Genomic DNA, 23,665 nt, shown 5'->3' with positions numbered 1-23,665 from the left:
TTAAAAATAAAAATAAAATTACTCCATCATTTGTTGTGTGTGTTGGGTTTGTATGGTATTGGCACAACTGTTCCTTGTTTGAGACTGATTTCGTTGGACCTGTGGATCCTGTTCTCATCATTTTGAGATATGCTGGGGACATCAATGAAACTTTCGTGATGAACGAAAAGGGAAGGAGGGACATCAGGGTGGAAGCCAAATGGGAAAAACCGAGAGAGGGCTGGCTTAAATTAAATTTTGATGGTGAAGTAGAAAGAGGAGAAAGAAGAGCTGGATGTGGGGGAGTTATCCGTGACCATAATGGGCAATGGATGTGTGGGTTCTGGAGAAGATTAGGACGATGTGAAGTGGAGGAGGCAGAACTTTGGGGCCTATTGTCTGGGATTTTAATGCTCGAACAGGTTCACAGTAGAAGAATAGTGATTGAATCAGACTCCAAGATCATTATTGAGAAGCTAGAAAAGTGTTTGTTTAGAGGGGAAGGAGAGAACAGATTTTTGGCTCGAGTATGCTCCGTACTTGAGGATGGGCGGGAAGTTGAATTGAGACATGTTTGGGGAGAGGGAAACTGTGTGGCTGACTGGCTTGCAGAAGGGAGCTTCCTTCAAACCAAATCCGTCCAACTGCTGGAGGAACGGCCTAATGGTTTGATCATCTGGTTGCATGGGGATATTGCTGGGCCGAGTGTGTTCAGAACTCAGAAGTGTTATCTTCTAGTTTGTTTTCGTTTGGGCTTTAGCCCCACTGCCCCATTACTGATCCAAAAAAAAAAGAATTCAAGACTAACTAACATCTTCAAACAAAGTATCTCCAGAAAGGACTCTATGATTATGAACAACCAAACATCACAATATCACACCTCATCCCCTAATGTATCAATTTTTAGCAACATCAAACAGCTTTGCAAAGAAGAGACCCTAAATTGAGGTCTATGATTCACCAATATATATAATTCAATTTAATACAAGTAAAAGCTGCTCAGAAAAATTTGAGCATATAACATAAATCTTTGAAAAATATCCATATAGTACCTCCAAATTAAATGACTTTATTAAGATTATTTCAACAAAAAAAAATAATCACACCCTATCAGCAAGAGGAGCAAGTTCTGCCGCACCAGAAGCATCGAAATTCTCAGAAATCTCATGATGACTAATCCATAAAACTGCATGAAGCAAAACAAGAGGCACAGAACATGCTAAAGTCACACCTAGATGAATCCCTGCTCCTGTCACGATAAGTTGAACCATTGTGGCAATTGCAAGTAGAGACAAAACAAACCTTTTGTCTATAACTCTATGAAGGACATAAGAACTAGGGTATGCCCTTAGTAGTAGCAAGTACAACGTTGTCACATAGCTCATGATAACCAGAAGAATCAGAGAAACCTTGCGTTGAGGGATTAGGGTTATAAAGAGTATGATCCATACAAATAGTGTGTAATATAACCCTAAATTCCCCAAGTTTCTGATGACGCGAAGAGCTGCTGATTCTGGGGTTAAAGGAATGCTGAAAGGACAGTAAAAGTTTAACGTGAACTGCTTTTCATGAGGTGCTTTTGGTTCACAGGGTTGATCGTCGGATGAAAGCGGAGGTGATGATGTGGGGATTCTCTGGTTTGCTCCAAAAGTTGCCATGATATGGTAATTGGATTAGACTTTGGGTTATCTCCAAAGAGGGAAACTTGAAAAGCAAAATAAGATATGGATTTCTCTGTAATTGTTTGGTTTGGATCAAGCTTGTTTAAATTTATAACATGACGAGGAAAGAAAATTATTCTGTTTTTGCTATGAATATTCCTGGGGGAAGACTTTGAAGACCTCGATGAAAGACTTGGTCAAGTCAAGAATCACGGATACGTATAATTTGCGTTGTTGAATTTAACACAACTACTTCTGTGGATGTAATCATTGATTAGAAAAAGTACTATTGAAGATTCAACTTAAAACAGGAAATCAGTTCGGAGGATCCAAGAATTCAAAAAATAATAATAATAAAACTTGAACGAAATTTAGGACTTACCGATTTTTAATCATGAAATATTTAAAAATAAATATTCTCTACTTATGGTTCTCAGTTATGATTTTCTGTTCGGGCACCCAAAAAACAAAAATTTATAATTTTATGAAATATACAATTTTTTTAATTTAGGTACATACAGCAATGATTGGAAAACCGGACCGGATCAGCTGGAAACCAGTCAACCGGCCATCAGTCCAGTTCGATTTAGTGGATAAACTGGGAGGAAACTGACTCAGTGTGGATCAGAATGAACCGGTTACAACCCGCGTAACCCGCCAAGTGCAAGGGTTATCCGAGTCGTCTTTTGAAAAAATCCAAATGCCAAAAAATCAAAGAATGATGAGGGAGGCTGAAGAAGAAAGGGGGGTTTGAAGACGAAGAGAATATGAAACTTAAATCTCTTTCGAAGATCTAGATCAGATCTCAGGAGTAGCCAAGAAATCTTCAGGGCAAGTAAGAAATTGAAAAGAAAATGTGGAGAAAAACCTAGGACTTAGATGATTTCATGTGAAGGGACTTGGGAGACGCCAGAGATGATGGAGGGAGAAGAAGAAAGGTCGAAAGGAAGGTGATGGTGGAGATTAATCAGAGACGGTGGCCTTTGGGGTGATGGTGACGCTCGCTTGTTGATTTGTCGACGCTGTCTCAGTATCAAGGTATGAGAAAATTAGAGAGGATTGAAATCAAAATGGTAAAAAAGAAGAGAACCTAGAAGACGGAAGAGTGAAACTAGAATAAAGACGGGTACATTGGTTCACCTTCCCATCAAATGAAATAAAATAAAAACACACACAAATAGAGATTGCACATCAGACAGACAGACAATAATGCAAACCATTAACAAAACACTTCCGTACTAGCCTCTTGTTTCTTTTGGAGTTGGTTCACGTCTTCAATGAGACATGACTCTTATGTCCCATAACAGTCCCGTGCATATGAGCATATTTTAAATTTAATTAAAATTCTTTGATTATTTATATTCAAATATTAATATTTTTAATTAATTATATTATTTTATTAATGACCGGTCTGACCTCGATTTGATTCTGGTTTAACCTACTAACTCTTGAACTACTGTTTTGACCGGTTCAATGACTGATATGATTTTTAGCACCTTGACATGTAGCATATTCAATTTAGAGTACTATTTTTAATTCTATATATATGAGGTAAATGAATAATTTATAGAAACTACAAGTAATCAATTAAAAATTAGTTATTTGTAAACTGTGTGTTTTTCACCCCCTTGCAGTACATGCATACTCATTTGTATTGAAAACTACTCATATTGATAGAAATCCCTATTTAATATGCGTAATCAATAAGAGTAGTTAAGAGTGTGTTTGGCTCAATAGAAGGATGGGAGGGGAAGGATTTTAATGGAAGGAAAAGAGATGAAAGGAAAAAAAAAAAGAAATTTTAATATTATCTTGTTTGAATTAATAAAAAGAGAGGAGAAGGGAGGAGAGGAATTTTTAATGTTATCTTGTTTGGTTTAGGAAGGGAGGTGAGGCAAAATATTTTTGTATGGGCAACTCTGCCCTTATATTATTTTTTATCTTGATTTTTACAAACTTTATAGAATAATTAATAAAAAAATTTAATATATGAGATTAATTTTTTATGATTAGCATAATTAAATAAATATAATGATAATACATAATTAATAGCTGCTATATATATCTAATAACTATAATTATATTTATATTCAAAATCTAGTCTAATGAAGTAAATATGTTTAATTTGAATATGTTTTTTTCAGCTCTTATTTTCTTCTGTGTTGTTGGTATGAGTAGCCAAATAATCTTTTCAAAGATGACATAGATGAGTTATTTGTATGTTTTTGTTTTAAATGCTTGATTTGTGTTTCGAAATTAAAATATATTTGATAGGAACTTTTTTTTAATATATATATTTGATGGCATATAAATAAGGAAAGAGAGGCATGATTGAATCCACAAGCATACTAAATTACATACAATTCGGCGTTGAAGGTAACATGGGATTATTAGAAAATAATATGGGTATATTAGCAAATACAAGCCAAAAGATTACTTTTTCCCTCCAAATTTTTTCAATTTTGAAGGGGAGGGAAAATATTAAAAATTTTTCCCTCCCCTTCTAAAATTTTTATTTTACTAAATAAGAAAAAATGATCAAAATCCTTCTTCCTTCCTCTCCTTCCCATCAAATCCTTCGTACCAAACGCACTATAAGAGATAAATTATAAATTTAGAAGATTAAAATAGATTGATATCTTATATTTATAATTAAAATCCAAATTATATTCTTACTATTCTCTTAGGGTCTATTTAGTAGGAGGAAAATGGGAGAGGAGGGGAATAAAGGGTAAATTATAATGGATTTGATTTGAAAAATAAAAAGGTGAGATCAAGAGCTTTAATTTCAATTAATTTTTCTTATATAATGGGTTTGATTTAAAAAAATTAAAAAGGTGAGATTAAAGTTTTAATTTCAATTAATTTTTTTTACTCTTTTATCTTACATCTTATCTTTATTAAAATTTTATAACCCCACTTTTCTAATTTTTTAAAATCAAACCCGCTGAAATTTTTCTTCTCCCTCTTGTTGTTTATTTCCCTCCTACCAAATATAGTGTTAGTAGAATGTGCTAACAATATATCAATTACAAAGAAAAATTCATAAATTTCTTTCGTTGACTGACTTGTGGAGAATGGTCATCAAAATCAAAGGGAGGATCTGTCACAATTGAAATTAATATTGGAAACTGCTGTTCAATTAAATAATTCCATGAAATTTCTCACGTTGACCTGACTGACTTGTGAAGTAAGCCCACTGAATAGGAACCGATCGTGGAGGGGAATTAAGGAGAAACTTCTTTAGGTTGCGGGGCAATTTTTGCTATGGCCATTTATTAAAAAATAATTCCAAATTTTTTCTTCAAAAATAATTCCACTATTTTAAGTAGGAGAAAGGTTTTTTTTCCTCATGCAATACAACTTAGTGATCTTTGAAACTTCGTGGACTAGTAAAAAAAAAAGAGTTAAGGTGCAAATTTACTCAAAAAGTTTTAACTTAGAAGCACTAAGCACCTAGAAATTGTTTAAGTACAAATTTGTTTTAAAAATTTAAAATCACACTAATATTGCCCCTACTACCGTTAAAAATGTTAATGTTTGATTTTCACTATTTTAATATTAAAATGAATCTTTTAATAATAGGAGGCAATGGCCAGCAGGGGTTGGATTCAGTAAAAAGAGCTAGTTTATCACAACATGGTAAACTAAAGTTCGCATCCTTGCTAGGAGAGATATTTACATTTAATACCCAACATTGTCTCGAATAGGATTATCTCCAATAAAAAGATATCTACATATAGCCAAAAAAAAAAACAATAGGAGACAATACTGCTACTATTTTAAACTTTTTGAAATTTACATCCCAAAAAAACTTTCAAATACCTAACGTTCTAAGTGAAAAACTTCGCACCAAATTTGTACCTTAACTCAAAAGATAACTTCAAATTGACTCCCTTTTTGGATTAAAAAAATGAATTAACATTGACAGAGTTGTGCTTCACAGCCTTTGTCAAACTAATACAGTGATTAAATATATTGGGATTATTTTTTTGGAGAATAAATTTTAGAAAAAATTGATGATGTTTGGATGACATTTTTTTAAAAAAAATTGTTAATGATAAAATTTAAAATATTCCAATATTGTTATCAAAATCACTTTTTCATATGTAAATTATAAAAAAAGAATATGAGTTGATATGATAAGTTATAAATTGTAATTTATAATTTTATTTTAATTTAAATAATTAATTAGCAATATGCAAACATATATAAGTGAGCAATTTATCATTTATATATATAATTATTCAATATCTATAGATAAATGAGAGAAAAAAAATACTAAAATACCCTCAAAAATATAAAAGAATAAATTGGGGTGGATGAATTTCAAAATCCCAAATCAAACCACTTGTACTATTTTAGAATTTTAAAATATTATGAAATGACAATATTGTCCTTATTTTTTATAACTACTTTTATATAATTATTGACTATTCTAGTTTAACTATTAACTATTTTTGTTTTCAAAGTTACGGTGACTACTCTTATATAGCTATTAACTACACAAGAATAGTGAATAATTAGATAAAAAAGTAGTCATTAAATCTCCAACAACACTTAATGCATTTTTTGAATTTTTGAAACAAAAGTATTCAATAGCGAAACTAGAGTAGTCAATAGTTAAACAAGAGTAGTCACCAATATTTTAAGAATAGAGTAGTTAGTAACTAAATAAAAATACTCATCGGAGTTCTAAAAAAGAGTAGTCAATATATAAAAAAGAGTAGTCAATGGAGTTCTGGCAACTAGTCACTGGAGTTTTGGTGACATGTCGCCAGACCTCCAACAGCTGGCCACCAACACCAGCAACTGAAAACCGGCGAAGGGTGCTAAAGTGACAATATTTTAAAAAAAAAAGAAAGTAAAAGGCATTTATATAACTTTACAAGATTTGAAAATTCTAAAATGATATAAGGGGTATGAATTGAGATTTTAAAATTCACAAACGTGATTTGTTCTTTAGCAATTTTTAGGATATTTTGTTATCTTTTTTTTCTAGATAATTTTATAATATTCATTATATTTGTCATTTTCCTTTCCATATGATTGTTTGCTTGGTAAAATGCGCCAACACAGAAAAAGGGAATACGAACTATAGATGAGTTGATTCTACTAATTAATTGTAGGATCCGCGTCTACAGGCACTGTATGATGATGGAGAACCTGGACTGTGAGAGGATGGCATTAGACTAGAAAGCTGAATTTAATTTTCAAGGTTTTTTTCTTTTGGGTAACCTCATGGATTTTGATAAAGTTTTAAAAAAATCATAATTGATTTTTAAAAAAATCAAAATAGACTGATATAAGTCTCAAAATGAAACTCTGCGCATCCTCTTAAGAGGAATATATATGTGTGTGTATATAATCTGGCCCAATTTTCCAAGAACTTGTTTTAAAACTCTGAAGTATGGCATTAGAGTAGAGAGTTTCATTCGTCCAATATCGTTTGCCCTAATCTCACTTCAATCCAAGATTATTGCTAGATATGGTAATATGGGTTGCGTCCATAGCCCAGCCTGTCAAACCGTCAAAAGTGATGAGTTGGATTAGCAATATGTAAACTTGTTTTGATACAGTTCTTTTTCAGCCCACAACTCCCTAACCCGCAACATGGGCCAATCCACCAACCCATTGAAATTAGCCCACCAGAAACCAGTCCTTTTAGGACTGACATGCATGGGCTTCAAGATTACCAGCTTTAATTAGTGCTTATTAAGGGTGTCTTATCCTTCCATTACATCATAATTTGCATGACTAACCCCAAATGTCTTGCATACATGTTCCCACGCTTGTTATATCATATACAACATGGTTGGACAGTATTTACGTAACACGCATGTTTTTGGTCATGCATACATAATTACAAATGTAGCCAAACCATAGTAGGCCTACAAGTTCCTTTCAAAAATATAATATTTACAACAACATAACATAGCCTTTTAAGCTTCATCCTTCAAGTTTGCCTTTGTCCTTGATGGAACTTGGTCCTATGATAGTAACTGCGTTTTAAGATAAGAGTGAGATTTAATCAAAATCTTAATAGCAATAGTGACTAACAATCGCATTAACATGCTTGATCATCAATATGCAATCATAGTTTTATTTTCGTTGCAATCTAAATAAATATATAAGGGTTAAGGTGTAATTTTGATAACAAAGTTTATTCCAATGAACACTAGGCACCATAAAGTTTACTTAGGTATAAAAATATATATGAAGTTGTCAAAATTTGCCATTTGGCATCACACGGGTCCGTTAATTTCACATTAGCGGGCACGTAAAGTCAGTTTTAAGAAGCATTTTTAATAACAAAGTTTACATCAAGGGGCACTGAACATCATAAAATTTACTTAGATGCAAAAAACACATGAAGTTTCTAAAAGGGAGAAAAAATAACAAAATTCATCAACTCCTATAAACATCTATTAACTTTATTCTTTTTAGTTCCACCAAATATCATATTTTTTTTCTCCATCTATTCTCACTTCCAAGTCCATCCATCTTTCTCTCATTATAGTCAACACACACATATTCTCTTTGTCTTGTTATTTTTTTAGCCTCCAAACCTTTTACATATATTTATCCAAGATGACATCTTTCCTTTCTAAGATACAAGGTTCATTACTTGCATCTAAGTATTGTCTCAGGTCCGTAGTATAGGACACAATTGATTAATTTGAGGAGATTAAGGATATTAAATAAATTATTTTAAAATATTATATTTATTATTTTTCTTCAAATTAATTTGCTTGGCTTATATACTAATATATAATCTAATGATGCATATAAATAAGGTTAAGCTACAAAAATACCTATAAACTTTTTTTAAAAGTGTGCCTAACACTGTATACTTTTCTTATATGCAAATCTAACTATGAAATTTTAAAATGAGTGCAAAAATGACAAAACCATTAAAATAAGATAACCGTTATTTTTGCACTTATCTTATCCATAAGGAGAGGTTTATTACAAAAGCCAAAAGATAAATCCTGCTGATTAGCAATTGTTGCAAAAGTATCAAAATAGCATAGCAGTCATCTCCTTCTGATGGAACCCATCTTAAATCCTCTTTCATCCTTTGAACAATCACTGTATAGGCTCCAAATAGCCTTCCATCCGAAATAAAGCAAGCCAATGTTAAAATTGCAGCAAGTTTGAGCTTAAAAAATCCACCATCAAAGTTAGAGCTACAACTCAAGCTATCACCATATTCATTAACGTCAAAACCAGAGACTTTATTATACCACATGTAATCTGCCACTTCAATGCAATAAAACCAGCACAAATATTCAATCAATCTCACAGAAATCATGTACCACACTACACTTTAAAATGCGAACAGTCCCCTACAAAATACTTTATGAATATTTTTGCACCTTAACTTTTTTCTTCAACTTTATTGGCCAATTTTTTTTTTTTAATTTCCATCATTCATTTTTGTATTTGTTGATTAAAACAGAAGTGCTAATTAGCCACTGGATGATGATGTAGAACCTGGACTGGGAGACAGCGAGAGAGTATGGCATTAGACTAGAAAGCTGAAGTTAATTTTCAAGGTTCTCATTAGTAACCTCATGAATTTTGATAGACTTTTAAAAAATCATAATTAATTCTAAAAAAAAATCAAATGATGTAAGTCTCAAAATGAAGCTCTACACATCTCTTAAGGAGGGGGAAAAATAATATAATCTGGCCCAAATCTCTAACCATTCATTCTAAAGAGTCATGTAAAGTGGTACTGTTTATTTGATACATTTTAAAACTGTGAACAATTCCCTACAAGACTTTCTGAACATTTTTGCACCTTAACTTTTTTTTTTTTAATTTTTTGGCAAACTTTTTTTTATTTTCATCCTTTGTTTTTGTTTTTGTTGATCAAAACAGAATTAAATACTAATTACCAACTCGTCCACCAAATTACAAGAAAATAGTTAGAAATTGTTTTCGCCCCTTTTATTTTCTAATGATATGGCACCAAAAACGATGGGTACGTCTTTTTTTTTTTTTGACCAGCACGATGGGTACGTCATTACCCATACATGGGGGAAAAAAAATTAAATAGTCATAAGAACGCATAAATGATATAAAGATGTGTTATATTTGTATTGAAGATTCAAAAACCATAACAAGAATTAAATCACTAAAAGTTTTTTCTATAGGAAAAGAGATAACATAATTCCTAAGAATTGTTGTCTACAGGCATTTGATACCGGCATAAAGGGCATACATGACTTGTTTTTAACCAATGAACAATACAGTTTTTGTGAAAATTATGATGACATGGCATTGTTGAAATCTCAGCATCATCATCATTAAAATCTTCGAAACAAATGCAGCACTGATGATCAGTATTTTCTCCAAGTTCGGCTTTGTTGAGAGATTGAATGGCTTCTTCAGAGGCAGGAATCATTCTAATCCTTTCCATGGACTCCTCCAGATCAACCATCTCCATGAAATCCCCAACATCCATATTCATAAGAAATCTAATCGTAACATCAATAGCTAAAGGAAATATAATGATCCCATCATCACGTTCAAGAATAGAAGCACGAGAACGATTATTATGTTTATTATTGTTATTATTGTCGAACCATTGTTGAGCTTTGGACATGATGTTTGGTATGAAAGCATCAAGTTCTTGAGGATCAATTAAAGGGTGGGAAAGATTCCTACGTAATAAACTTGAACCAGTTCGAAAAAATTCCTCGCATGATATGTAATGCGACGAAGTTGGTGCTGAAGATACTATGGTCGGAGATGTCTCACCTGAAGTAAAACGAACTTGGAAACGAACATGAAGTCTGAGAATAAAATTTTCTGTTCCTGTGAGGTGGTTTTGGATGGGTAAGGTTTGAAAGACTTCGGGATGATGAGGATGGTCGGAGACACGATACGAGAAAAATGGCGTAAGAGTAAGCATGTTGAAGAACAAGGAAGTACTAAATATGAATTATTTGTGAAAGTACCAAGGATTTATTATACTCCTCCGGTCCTAATTATAAGACTCAATTGACTTATTTAAGGAAATTAAGGAAGTAAGTTAAGTTGGTTATTTATAATAAATAAGTATTGTCATTCCTAAAATATCCTTGCTAATTAAGTATATTGGCTAAAACTATCATTATTAGAAGGATTATCTTGGAAAAAAATACATAAATATAAGAGACAAAATGGATTGGGTCTTATAATTAGGACCAAATAAAAAGTCAAATTGGATCTTATAATAAGGACCGGAGGAGTATTTCACTATATGAAGCTCTGATTTTATAATAATCGTAAGAGTTTGAGATCAAATAGGATTTATTAGTTCTATCATAAAGAAGGATAAATTATCTTTTCTACTGATTAAATTGAGATTAATTAAATACGAGCAAGAGATATTTTTTGGCCAAAATATATAGCATGAATATATTGATTTATATAGGTTAGGCTTGAGGTAATATGATAAAAACAAAAGAAAGTTCATCTTCAAGACGTTTTTTTTAATTTTTAATTATAACTTTTTTCATTTTTGATATAGTTGTATTTAAGGAAAAAATCATATTTCTTTTGGCAAATGATTAATATATATTGATTATGAAATTTAAGTAAATATAATTATTAAGGTTAAAATTAATTTTAAATTGAATAAAAGATTTTATAATTTTATTTTCTTCATTTAATACTTCTACAGTTTAGTATAAGGGGATATTTGATGGCCATAAAGCATAAAGGATATTTCAAAATCAGATATGCTTTGAAAATTTCCTTTTCAGCTTTTTTAATACTAATCATAAATCTTACAAGTAGATCTTCTTATTGTTTTGATCTCCGCCATATTGAATAAGAAAAAGACAGGGAAAAGGAAAATGTTAAAAATAATGCGGATGAGCCATTATTTGTGTTGAAAATTTTAAAACATTCTTATATATTTTTTATTTTTCTCATTTCATTATACTCCTCTGGTCCTTAATATAGGACCTAATTCTTGAGTTGGTTTTGATCCTAAATATAAGATCCATTTCTTATATTTATCAATTTTCTCTAAATTACCCTTATGGAAACTCCCTCAACTATAATCAAGTAAAAGAAGGAGAATGGGTATTAAGAAAGATGATTATAGTATTTTAGGAAAAATGTGTCACTTTTCTTATAATTAACTAACTTACCTAACTTCCTTAATCTAATCAAATTAGTTAAATGGGTCTTATATTAAGGACCGGAGGAGTACCATTTATTCTTTTATATAAATTAAAGGATATTTTTGGCCAAAAACAGGTGAAGGATATTAGAAAATCAGATTTGTTTTGACAACTAACTTTTTAAATCTATAATTAACTCTAATAAAAACCCTAAAGTAAGCTGTGACGTTAGTCTTATCGAATTACAGTTTTTGTCAAAATAATTATTATATGATTTAAGCACTTTTTTGTCATACACATACAAATTAAACATTTGCATGAGAGTATATTTGTCTTTGTCATCTAATTATCCAATAATAGTGATTGAAACAAGTTTAACTTTGTCAAACATTTCATTTTTAAAATAAATATTAATCAACCCACTGTTGCTTGAGGTGATAAATGATCTCATTTCGTAAGGAGGAAAACGTTTGAGGTAGTAAATGTGTTGTTACTTACTTTTCAAATATTATCAATTATTATTAAAATGTAATAAACAAGTGATTTGAAATTTTTAAAATTCAATTTTTTTTATTTAAATTCTCCCTTAATCTTTAAAGATCGGTATGGTGCCACCTGTTCTCGGAAGATCATCACAATATTTCTCAATCTGAGTTATTAGCAAAAGTTAGTGGTTGGACTTTTTGCACGGGTTCTCGAGACATCATCACAATAATTATAACTTTTTTTTAATTCTCCCTTATTTTTGTTTGGAGATCAAGTTTGAAAAATCCACCTTGTGGTAATCAAAAAACAAAAATCAAATAAAAATATCCTTCCCGCAATAAATAGTAATAAAAGAAAAAAATAAATTTAAATGCTAATTGACCTCCAAGTCACGGAGTGTGGGGTGGACTCATAAAAAAGAAAAATAAAAAAATCATAAAATAAAAATAAAGATCCCTAATTTAAAGATGATTGGCTCCCCAGAATTGAAAATTAAATTTAAAAAAGTCAGAAATTGATGGTGATTGGTGCTTAAATAGAAAATGATATTGTAAGTCATAATTAAGAAAAATTAAAAAATTAAAAAAATGGAAAATCTTAGTTGAAGCCCTATGATACTGAATGAATGGGAAAAAGGAATATCTTACTTTCATTACTTGCTTAATCAAGTATCTATACAAATAACCAATACATAACAAAAATTAGTTTCTAACCTAATAACAAGTATTAATTCCCTAACACCCCCTGCAAAGCTAGAGCATGAATGTTTTTCATGCCTAGCTTGGATATGAGTTCATGAAATTTGGCTGGATGTAGGGGCTTGGTGAAAACATTTGCTAGTTGGTATGAGGTTCGAATTGGAAGTAGACAAATGATTTTGACTTGTAACTTTTCTCTAATCAGATGACAGTCTAATTCTATATGTTTTGTGTGTTCATGGAATGTGGGATTGGAAGCAATCTAAATGGCAGATTGATTATCACAGTAGATTAGTGCTGGATCTATATGAGATAAATGGAAACTGTTTAATAAGTATATAAGCCATTGCAACTCACAAGTTGTTGAGGCTAGGACCTTGTATACAGCTTCAAATGAAGATCCAGAGATTCTGGATTGTTTCTTGGCTCGCCAAGAAATTAAAGAAGAACCAAGGAAGATTACAAAACTAGTAACAGAACGATGGGTGTTGGGACAACCAGCCCAATCAGAGGCACTAAAACTTTTCAACTTCAAATCTGATGTAGAAGAGAAAAGGAGACTTGTACCAGGAGATGATTTATTATATCTCAGGACTTGATGTGCTGCCTGAAGATGAATGTCAGTCAGGGGAGACATGAATTGACTCAATGGTTGAGTGGCAAAGCTTAAGTCAGGCCTAGTAGTAGTAAGGTATTAGAGTCTATTGATGAGTTTTTGATATGATTGTGGATCAGCCAAACATTCTCATTTGTCTTTAAAAAGCTTTAGATGTGGATCCATGGGAGAAGATGCAGGTTTGCATGCCAAATAACCAGTGTCCTCAGTTAACTCTAAGGCAAACTTATGTTGAGACAAAAAGATACCATCTTTAGACTATGCAAGCTCAAGACCGAGGAAGAAAAGGTCTTTAATTGTGAAAGCTGCATCTAAACGCTACTGTACAAGATTAATTTCAGTCAAATCATTCCCAGCAAGAACAATATCGTCAACATATACCAGTATAGCACTAAGAGAATCAGAAACTGCTTTAAAAAAGAGGAAATGGTCAGAAGCTGACTGAACATAGCCATAGGAAATCAAGGGAGATAATAATTTTGAATGCCACTGCCAGCTTGCTTGCTTTAAACCATAAAGTAACTTTTGTAACTTGCAGATCAGATTCGGGGAAGAGGGTGTAAAGCCTTTTGAAAGCTCCATATACACTTCTTAATGTAGATCTCCATGGAGGAAGGCATTATTAACATCCCATTGGTGCAGAAACCAATTTTTAGGAGTTGCAATGGAAAGTAGTAATCAAAGAGAAGTCACCTTAGTTGTTGGTGAGAAAGTGCCAAAGTAATCAATACCCTCTGTTTGTGTGTACTCTTTTGCTACAAGTCTAGCCTTATATCACTCAACTTCACCATTGGCTTTATACTTAGTTTTGAATACCCACTTGCACCCAATAGTTCTCTTACCAAGTGGTAAAGTAGTTAAAACCCAAGTTTGATTCTGTTCTAGAGCATGAATTTCCACATTTATAGCATCCCTCCATTTTAAATTTTTAACAGCTTGACTATATGTCTTTGGATTAGGGGTGGAAGTGACAGATAAAAAATTTTTTGCTGCCAAAGATTAAAGGTTGATTCTGATTTTGTAGTGGCCAGATGAACCTGAGAAGTAGGAAAGGATGGAAGCATATCTGCATTTAGAAGAGAAAGCCCTTCAAAAATTTTAGCTATACCAATCATTAGTGAAGGTTGGAGCAAGTATATCTGACATAAGTGAGAATAAAAAATTAGAAAACAATGAAGGGAAAAGGTTAAATAAGAAACTGAGATAATGTTGAAAGCAAAATTCAGAAGATATAAAATGTTATATAAGACCAAAGTAGAAGAAAGAACAATAGTACCAAAAATAGAAGCTATAGAATGAGAACTAGTAGGAAGACTCACAGAAATGGGTGAAATGGATTGATAAGAAGAAAATAAATCCAAAGAAAAGTAGACATGATCAAGAGCAATATAATCGATTATCCAAGTACTAGAATGTTGAGAAGAAAATGAATGACAATTATCTTTAACCAAGGAAATAGAGGTGGAAAAATGATTAACAGAAGCAGAGGTGGAAGGTTGAGAAGGGCTTAATTAGGAGTGTTAAAAGGTGTTGATATTGCTCAGCAGAAAGTTAAGGGAGAATGGACGTTGTTTGTCTTGATTGATATGGAGGAAGAGGCTTAACAGTATGAATTTCTTGAACAAAGGAAAATCTTGAGTTGAAAAATTATTCACCGTGGCAGGGGAATCATTGCAAAACTTGAAGCCTGGTGGAAAACCATGCTTTCTATAGCATGTTTCTTCAATATGTCTTGGTTTTCCATAGCAAGTGCATTGTTTAGTGGTGCTTGGTTTGGAACCAGAGAAAGAACGGGGAAGAGAAGGTCGTGGACCCTTGGCAAGCATAATCTTGGACTCTGGTGTAATATGAAATTCATGTTCTCGTTGCAATACAAGAGAAAAGGCTCGATTAATGGGAGGTAAGGAATCCAGCATCATAACATGAAATTTGACAGAAGCATATTGGTCATTGAGGCCTTTGAGAAATCTGATGATGTAGTCCTCCTCTCTTTGTTTAGCAGCAGATCTACAGGAGCCACATGCACATTGCTTGATTGGACGAACACTAGAAAGTTCATCCCAAAAAATCTTGAGCCTAGTATAATACTCAGTAATGCTCACATTTCCTTGTTTCAGACTATGTATTTCCTCCTAGAGATTGGCAATGCGAAATATATCAAACTGAGAGTAAGGAGAGCAAAGATCAGTCTAGATGTTGGAAGCTCGATCAAACCAAAGAACACTCTTCGTGATGGTAGGAGAGAGCGATTTGGTGAGCCAGCCTTGCACCAAGTTGTTACAACATTCCTAGTATGGAAACATCAGATTAGAAGTGAAGAGGGAGAAAGGGATCCATCAATAAATTTGAGTTTGTTCTTGGATAGTAATGTCAAGCACATTGCTCGCGCCAAGGTGTGGTAATTGGAGCCATCATGCGATGGTACAACCGGAACCAGAGCAGGATTTTCATTAGGATGTATATAGTAAGGGCTATTCTAATCAACGGAAGGAGAAGTGGTGGATTCAGAGATGGTAAAGTCAGCTATGGAAGCTCGAAGAGAAGGAAAAAGATTGAATAGGACAAAGGGTAGAGAGAGAAGAAAAAGAAGAAAGGAAAAAGAGAGAGGGAGAGAGAATTTGTTTAGGCTCTAGTTACCATGATACTGAATGAATGGGAAAAATGAATATCTCACGTTCATTTCTTTCTTAATCAAGTATTTATACAATTAACCAATACATAACAGAAATATACATTACAGAAATTAGTTTCTAATTTAATAACAAGTATTAATTCCCTAACATCCTATATAGGAGAGTAAGGGTTGGAGGTGGACAAACAATTATTTGAAGAGCAAATAGCAGTAAGGGTTTGAAAATTGGTGGAAGTGACCATAATTGAGTGAATTTTATTATTTATCTTCTTTTTAGTCCCACCCAAGGAAAGCCTATGGCTTTATGGTGGTTATCATATATGTAAGCCTCAACACCAATAACTAGAGGGTGGACTCTAACATGATTTAAATTAATGCTTTCTTATGATTTCCTTTCTTTTTATTAGATGCTTGATTTTTGTTTTTTCTTTCTCCTCCCCTTTCCTTTTTATATATTTCGTTTTGTTTTTGTTTTTATTCTGTGCCTTTTGGGTCAGCCACACAAGTTTCACATTTCTCATAATTCATCTTTAAGGAGTGTATGAAATGAATTTTGTTTCAATTTGTATAAAAGCATTTTTAAAAAATGCTTTCAAATTACCAAACACCCCGGTGTATATATGTGTGTGTGCATGGCCATTTGGAGTCCGCCATTTTGACTGACATTTCCTTTCCTTTTATCATTCATTCGATTTATTGTGGTTGCATAATCACTTCCCGTCACTACTTTGTAACGTGTTGTTGGTGCCCTTTCGATTTTCACATGTCTGCACCCTTTTGCTTTTTTCCATTGACTTCATCCCTTGTCTTCCGTATGCTTCATGAGAAGTACTTCATGTAATGCAGTGATTTATATTTTAGCTTGTTCATTAACTATTTTGCTTGTCTTTTTGGGCCAACTGATAATGGAGCAAGGGTGCGTCCCTTCTCTACTGTGCTTGATTAGGATTTCATGAATTGATTTTGTGTCTCGTCCCTCTTTCTATAAAGGTTTTCTTTTTCCTTCCTCTTCCAAGCAGAGATTGCATCCTTTTTTTCTTAATTTATGCCATGTGAAATTTTAGATTCTCTCAAGACATCTATATTCATTAGTAAACCATGTAAGATTATGAGAGTTTCCACAGGTATACCAATGGGATTGCATCTTTTACTTAAAATAAATAAAAAGGAGAAAAATAATTTTGACTTGATTTTTAAAAATGAAAATAAAATAAAAAGTCCTCCTTTTTGTAAAAAATAAAATATTTTCAAAATAAATGCCTGCTTGAGTTGTGTAAGGTTTTAGAATCTCCGCAAGCTTGAACAATTATTTTTTTTCCTGTAAGATTATGGGAACCTTTATTTAAAAGAAATCTTTTCCAAATAACAACAAATGAATTGATTTTATCAAATAAAAAGCATCAAACAACAAAAAAATATTTTTTAATAAATTAAATTAAATAATTTTCTAAAAGATGACCGAGAGACACGCCTTTTTACCTTTAAACTACGTGGGTGTAGATCATACACTTTTTATCTTATGTCAAGTCAAACTTTGTAAATAATTTTTTTTCACTTTAGTTTTCTCCTTTGGTAAATAAGAAGTCTGTCTTTTTATTGTTTATATTTTTATTTCTTTTTAGGGACATTGAGCTCATTAAGCTTCTAATCTTTTTTCTTCAGTTGCATCAGCCAGGTTTCTTCTTCTTTTTGTTTTTTTTTTGGTTTTTGCACCACCTTTAAGGGTCACCGGGTAAATCTGTACCACATTAAACTCTAGGATGCCGGGAATTGCTTACAAAATATTTTGTGAATATTATTGTACTTAATTTTTTTTTATTTTCATGCTTCATTTTTGTTTTTGTTTATCAAGACAAAGGAAATGATTGCCGATTTTTCCACTAAATTACAAGAAAATAATTATAAAAACTTCCACCCCTGTTGTTTTTAACCACGGCACCAAAAACGATTGGCACATCATTAGAATACACGAAAAATAAAATTAAATAGGCATAGGAACGCAGAAATGATATAAAGATGCATTATATTTGTATTGAAGTGTTCAAAAACCATAACGAGAATTAAGAGCTTGTTTGTTTTTTTTTTGTTTTCTTGTTCCTAAAACAATTTTATAAAATTATTTTTTAGAGTAAGTTTTAAAAAAAAAAACAAAAGAATTTGTTTGCATAATCATTTTAAAAAAACATGTTTGAAAAAAAAACCATAGAAAACCACACTTAGTAGGTAATAGTTGTCGTTAAAAATAACAAGTGGTGGATAATAGGTAAGAAGAGAAAAAGATTTCTCAAAAATTTTTAAAACAAAAAATAAAAATACAAAAACAAAAACAGGAAAACATATAAAAGTTGTTTTGATTTCTTGGTTTTTAAAAACATATTACTGCTTTTTGTTTTTTAAAACAATCAACTGAAAAACAACTTACCATACAAGTTTTTTTATTTTTCTGTTTTTAAAAACAAAAAGTTGTTTTCAAAATAAGAAACCAAACAAACCCTAAATCACTAATAGTTTTTTCTATTGGAAAAGAGATAATATAATTCCTAAGAATTGTTGTCTACAGGCATTTGATACCGGCATAAAGGGCATACATGACTTGTTTTTAACCACTGAGCAATACAATTTTTGTGAAAATTATGATGACATGGCATTGTTGAAATCTCAGCATCATCATCAGCATCATTAAAATCTTCGAAACAAATGCAGCACTGATGATCAGTATTTTCTCCAAGTTCGACTTTGTTGAGAGACTGAATCGCTTCTTCAGTGGCAGGAATCATTCTAATTCTTTCCATCGACTCCTCCAGATCAACCATCTCCATGAAATCCCCAACATCCATATTCATAAGAAATCTAATGGTAACATCAATAGCTAAAGGAAATATAATGATCCCATCATCACGTTCAAGAATAGAAGGACAAGAACAATTATTATTATTATTATTATTATTATTATTATTATTATTATTGTCGAACCATTGTTGAGCTTTGGACATGATGTTTGGTATGAAAGCATCAAGTTCTTGAGGATCAATTAAAGGGTGGGAAAGATTCCTACGTACTAAACTTGAACCAGTTCGAAAAAATTCCTCGCATGACATGTAATGTGACGAAGTTGGTGCTGAAGATACTATGGTCGGAGGTGTCTCACCTGCGGGAAAACCAACTTGGAAACGAACATGAAGTGTGAGAATAAAATTTTGTGTTCCTTTGACTTTCTTTTAATTTTATTATATTGACATTAAGATTGAATTTCTTTTAATTTATTATATTACCTCAATCATAATCTAACATATCAAAATTTTAGGGTATATATTTTGGCCAAAAAAAAATCTCTTTCCCTTATTTAATTAATCTCTTAAGTTACATTTTTAAAAAAAAAAAAAACCTGTCTTTCCATAGGATAGGATTGACAAATCCTATTTGATTTTAAACTTCTCCGGATGGATTATTATAAAATCAGAGCTTCATATTGTGAACTATAAATCCATAATACTTTCTCAAATAATTCACATTATATTTCTCCCTTTATTGTTCTTCATTATGATTACCCTTACGCCTTTTTGGTCCTATGATGTCTCTGATCATTCTCACAATCCTGAAGTCTCTCAAACCTCAATCATCCAAAACCACCTCACAAGTGATGTGCTTTTGAATTCTTAATTATAATTTTTGCATTTGTGATATAATTATTCAAATTAAAATTGATTTTAAATTGAGTAAAAGATTTTATAATTGTATTTACTTCATTTAATACTTGTTTAGTGTAAAAGGGATATTTGATGGCCAAAAAGCGTAAAGGATATTTCAAAATTAGATATGCTTCGAAAAATTTCTTTTTCAGTTTTTTTTTTAATCCTAATCATAAATCTTAAAAGTAGATCTTCTGATTGTTCTGATCTCCCGAGTATTGAATAAGAAAAAGAAAATTGTTAAAAATAATGTGGATGAGCAATTATCTGGGTTTAATATATTTTTTATTTTTCTCCTTTTATGATGCCTTTTATTATTTTATATATAGGATACTTTTGGCCAAAAACAGATAAGGGATATTATAAAATCATAGTTGTTTTGACAATTACTCTTCTAGCTCTATTTATAAGGCAGAGAGATAAAATATTTTTTTGGTTCTATTTATAGAACACTGAAAAAAAGTCTTTATATGGATGTTTTTACCCTTCATTTATTATTGCGTTGACTTGGTTTCTATGAGGTAACAATGAAGTTTAAAATTTTTTTTGTTTGTATGAAATATGTTGAAAGTGACTTTTAAATAAAATTAGAGGAGTAACATTTTAAATTTCATGATCAGAATCTTCAATTATTTTTAAGTAGATATCTTTTGAGAAAAGTAAGGTGAGGAAATATATGAGAGAAAAAAGTACTGTGGGCTTGTTTGGTTTGCTTTTGTAATTGGTTACGAGAGCCAAAAACACACTTTTCTTGAAAATATACAAGCACCTCTGTACACGTCAAAATCAATTATGAACTCAAAACCAAGTATCTATATACTTCTTCTGATTTTCATTTTGTAATGTAATTATACTACAAAATGAATCTTTTATTTAAAACCGAAGGAGCATACACACACAGAGGTTATGAATCCAAAATTATCACTATTAGACAAAAGGCCTTTAATAGCGGTTAAAATGAGTTTTCCACGACGGTTTTGGAGGCGCAGTGAATTCCATCAACGTTGTAAGGAGAATAAAACACAACGATTGTAAACTGTCATAAAAAAAATAACTTTTCACTACAATTTTTTTAAACAAAACACCGTGGAAAGTGAATTTTTCACAGCGGTTTTAATGACCAAACTATCGTGGAAAGACAACTTTTAACGACGGTTATTAAAATAACCGCCGTTAAAAACTCCATTTATTTTTTAAAATTCTGTGTGAATTTTCTTTATAGCCTCTTTGCAATCTACAAACCCAAATCAACCAGCAAAGTGCAGAAGAATACGCAGAACAATTTCAAGATGCTTATCCTAACTAACATCCAATTCTTATTCAATCACCTAATATATCAACAAATATTCAATTAGTGTTAATAATCAAGCAATAAACTAAAATGTGATGAATGACTTAACTATTTCACATTTTCAAAATTTTGTAGTAAGTATCTCTCATCAAGTAGATTTCCTCCATGTCATATGACACATTATTTTATAATGCCTGTAAATTGAAAATAACATATCATTAGTCAACTTGATAAAAAATATGAAAAGAATTGAAGAATTACATGCAATATAACCTATGTTTACCTTGTTTAATTTCTCATTCACCCCTGTCTCAATGATGCTATTCATATAGCATATGACATAATATTCGCATTCAACACTCCCGGGTTAACAACGGTACTAACAAAATGAAATTTAAAATTGAATACTTGACTTTGATTATCTAAAAAAAAAATTGTAAACATTAACTTTGATTATTGAAAAGATTTATAAGCATATATTTAGTTTAAAACAACATACTTGTAGGAGAATCTATGTTGGTGGTTGCCTATTTTGCTGTTTAGCCACAATATTAAAACTATGAAAAGCCCTATCAGCAATAAAAAAAAGATATTAGAGCATGTTTTTATAAACTTTACATGTAATAAATATGTAAACATAAACTAACGTGTCAATGACATCTCTGGTTTCTTCTTATAGACCTCCACAGAGTGAATCGAACTAATAAACTTTGTTGTCAAAGAGAGCATAAACAATTAGGGTCTAAGATAATTGCAAAATACGAATCATGTTAATTATAATCCTATATATATAACTTGTATATCTCAAATACAATAATACAATTACTCTTCCACGTAAGGTGCAAAATATATTTTCTTTTTCGTCTGAGTCATTGTGGTCATCATAGAGATCGACCTCGCTTTCATAGTATTGACTATTTTCTGCACCTTTTGAGGACACATAAAACCATATGTTCCTTCAAGTCCTCCCTACTGACAGACTTGAGTAAAGTGTTTGTTTTTCAAATAAGAAATATTAGAACATGCATAAATATAACATGAAATAAGAAAATGATATTATAACTTACAAAATAGCCAGCTGCATAAAGAATATATCTAGCTCCTCAAAGTTGAGGAACTGAATGAGGTCCTTCTTGTCAATGATAAAATCATATGTTACATTTGAACCCGCAATCTCCAACGGCATCTTGAAAGTAAGGGGTTTCTCTATGTTTGCTACCATGGAATGAAGAAGCGCCAAATTGAAATACATAACCGCACTGTCATTAGGAAGAGGCAGGATGACAAAATTTGATGCACTCTTTGTTGCCTTCTTCGCTATCGCCTTCTTTGTCACTACCGGCTTTCCAACAAGTCTCTTTGGCCACAAAATGAAATTTTCTTGAGTTTGAGCCGGTAGTTGAACCTCATCAGCAGGGTTGGACACTGGTGTACCACCTTGACCACTATGGATCCTATCCACCATCATCCTTGCTTGATCCTTCGGAGCTTTCTTGCCATGGATCGTTGTGCTTGAGAATGCTCAACCATTAGCAATATGAACAGTGTAATCTTCAAAGTCCACATAAAGGGCACATGGCATTCCATTGTTTTAGGCAAAGTTAGGGCTAGGATAAGGGTCAAACACTGTCAGCTACTGCGTCTGATTATTATTGCTCTTCCCAAACCCTGAAACATAAAAAGAAATTACTTAAGGCACATTAAATAAGTTTAAACGGATGAAGTGAACTTTTAGAAGATTTGAGAAGATGTGTGATTATTACTTACGAAGGTTCAGACACTTGGGGTATCTGGAATCCGGTCATGCCTATCATTATCATAGCCTGTGCAAACTTGGCATCACACTCCTCATACATCTTTTGCATCTCCGCCTTGTGTTCTTGACTAAGTTGAGCTTAATATTTGATAAAACTACCCCTCTTGATAACATCAATTGATATTGGATGTCATAGACTCAAGGATATCAATTGATGTTATCAAGAGGGGAGTTTATACACGCTATACTCTTTTTTCCTTGTTTATGGTTTTTCCCTACTGGGTTTTTCTAGCAAAGTTTTTAATGAGACAGTATCGAATAGTGTATCAATGAATGTGTACTCTTTTTCTTCTGTTATGTTTTTGTCCCACAAGATTTTTCCTAATTGAAGTTTTTAATGAGGCATATCCTTATATAATAGACATTCAAAGGGGAGTGTTATGAATATTATCAATTATGAATGTCCATCTCCTCTTCTTCTTTAACTTTATCAACTCCCACTACTTTCATTAGGCATTAATCTTCCACTACTCTATTACTTCTCCACTATGCCTTGAATTTTGTAACTCACCTCCACTTCACATTCATGTAGTTTATTATCCATTATCTATCATTTAAGTATAAGTGTAACATATGTGTAAGACTATGCCTATAAATAGGACATGTTACTGTGTTGTGATAAAAATGAAACAAGTGAATGAATACAATATCATTCTCTTATTTTTTTTATCTA

The 23,665-nt window shown here is 31.8% G+C and overlaps 2 protein-coding genes across 2 annotated transcripts; both read right to left on the bottom strand.

Moving 5' to 3' along the window:
• Window positions 1–1,079: 1,079 nt before the first annotated feature.
• Window positions 1,080–1,637, bottom strand: LOC114759623 (uncharacterized). Its single transcript, XM_028948832.1, has one exon. It carries the CDS (start codon window positions 1,635–1,637, stop codon window positions 1,080–1,082), a length of 558 nt encoding a protein of 185 aa, XP_028804665.1.
• A 17,099-nt stretch (window positions 1,638–18,736) lies between these two features.
• Window positions 18,737–22,641, bottom strand: LOC114759621 (E3 ubiquitin-protein ligase RNF181-like). The gene is made up of 2 exons (XM_028948831.1): window positions 22,344–22,641; window positions 18,737–19,065 (listed from the first exon to the last, which is right to left on the bottom strand). The coding sequence occupies exons 1-2, from the start codon at window positions 22,639–22,641 to the stop codon at window positions 18,737–18,739; spliced, it is 627 nt and encodes a 208-aa protein (XP_028804664.1).
• Window positions 22,642–23,665: the final 1,024 nt, after the last annotated feature.

Source organism: Neltuma alba, unplaced genomic scaffold (genome assembly GCF_004799145.2).
Source record: "Neltuma alba isolate B1F8T4 unplaced genomic scaffold, ASM479914v2 tig00010875_pilon, whole genome shotgun sequence".
Classification (NCBI taxonomy): Eukaryota; Viridiplantae; Streptophyta; class Magnoliopsida; order Fabales; family Fabaceae; genus Neltuma; species Neltuma alba.
The sequence above is the reverse complement of the archived record's forward strand: the minus strand, read 5'-3'. Positions and strand labels throughout refer to the sequence as shown.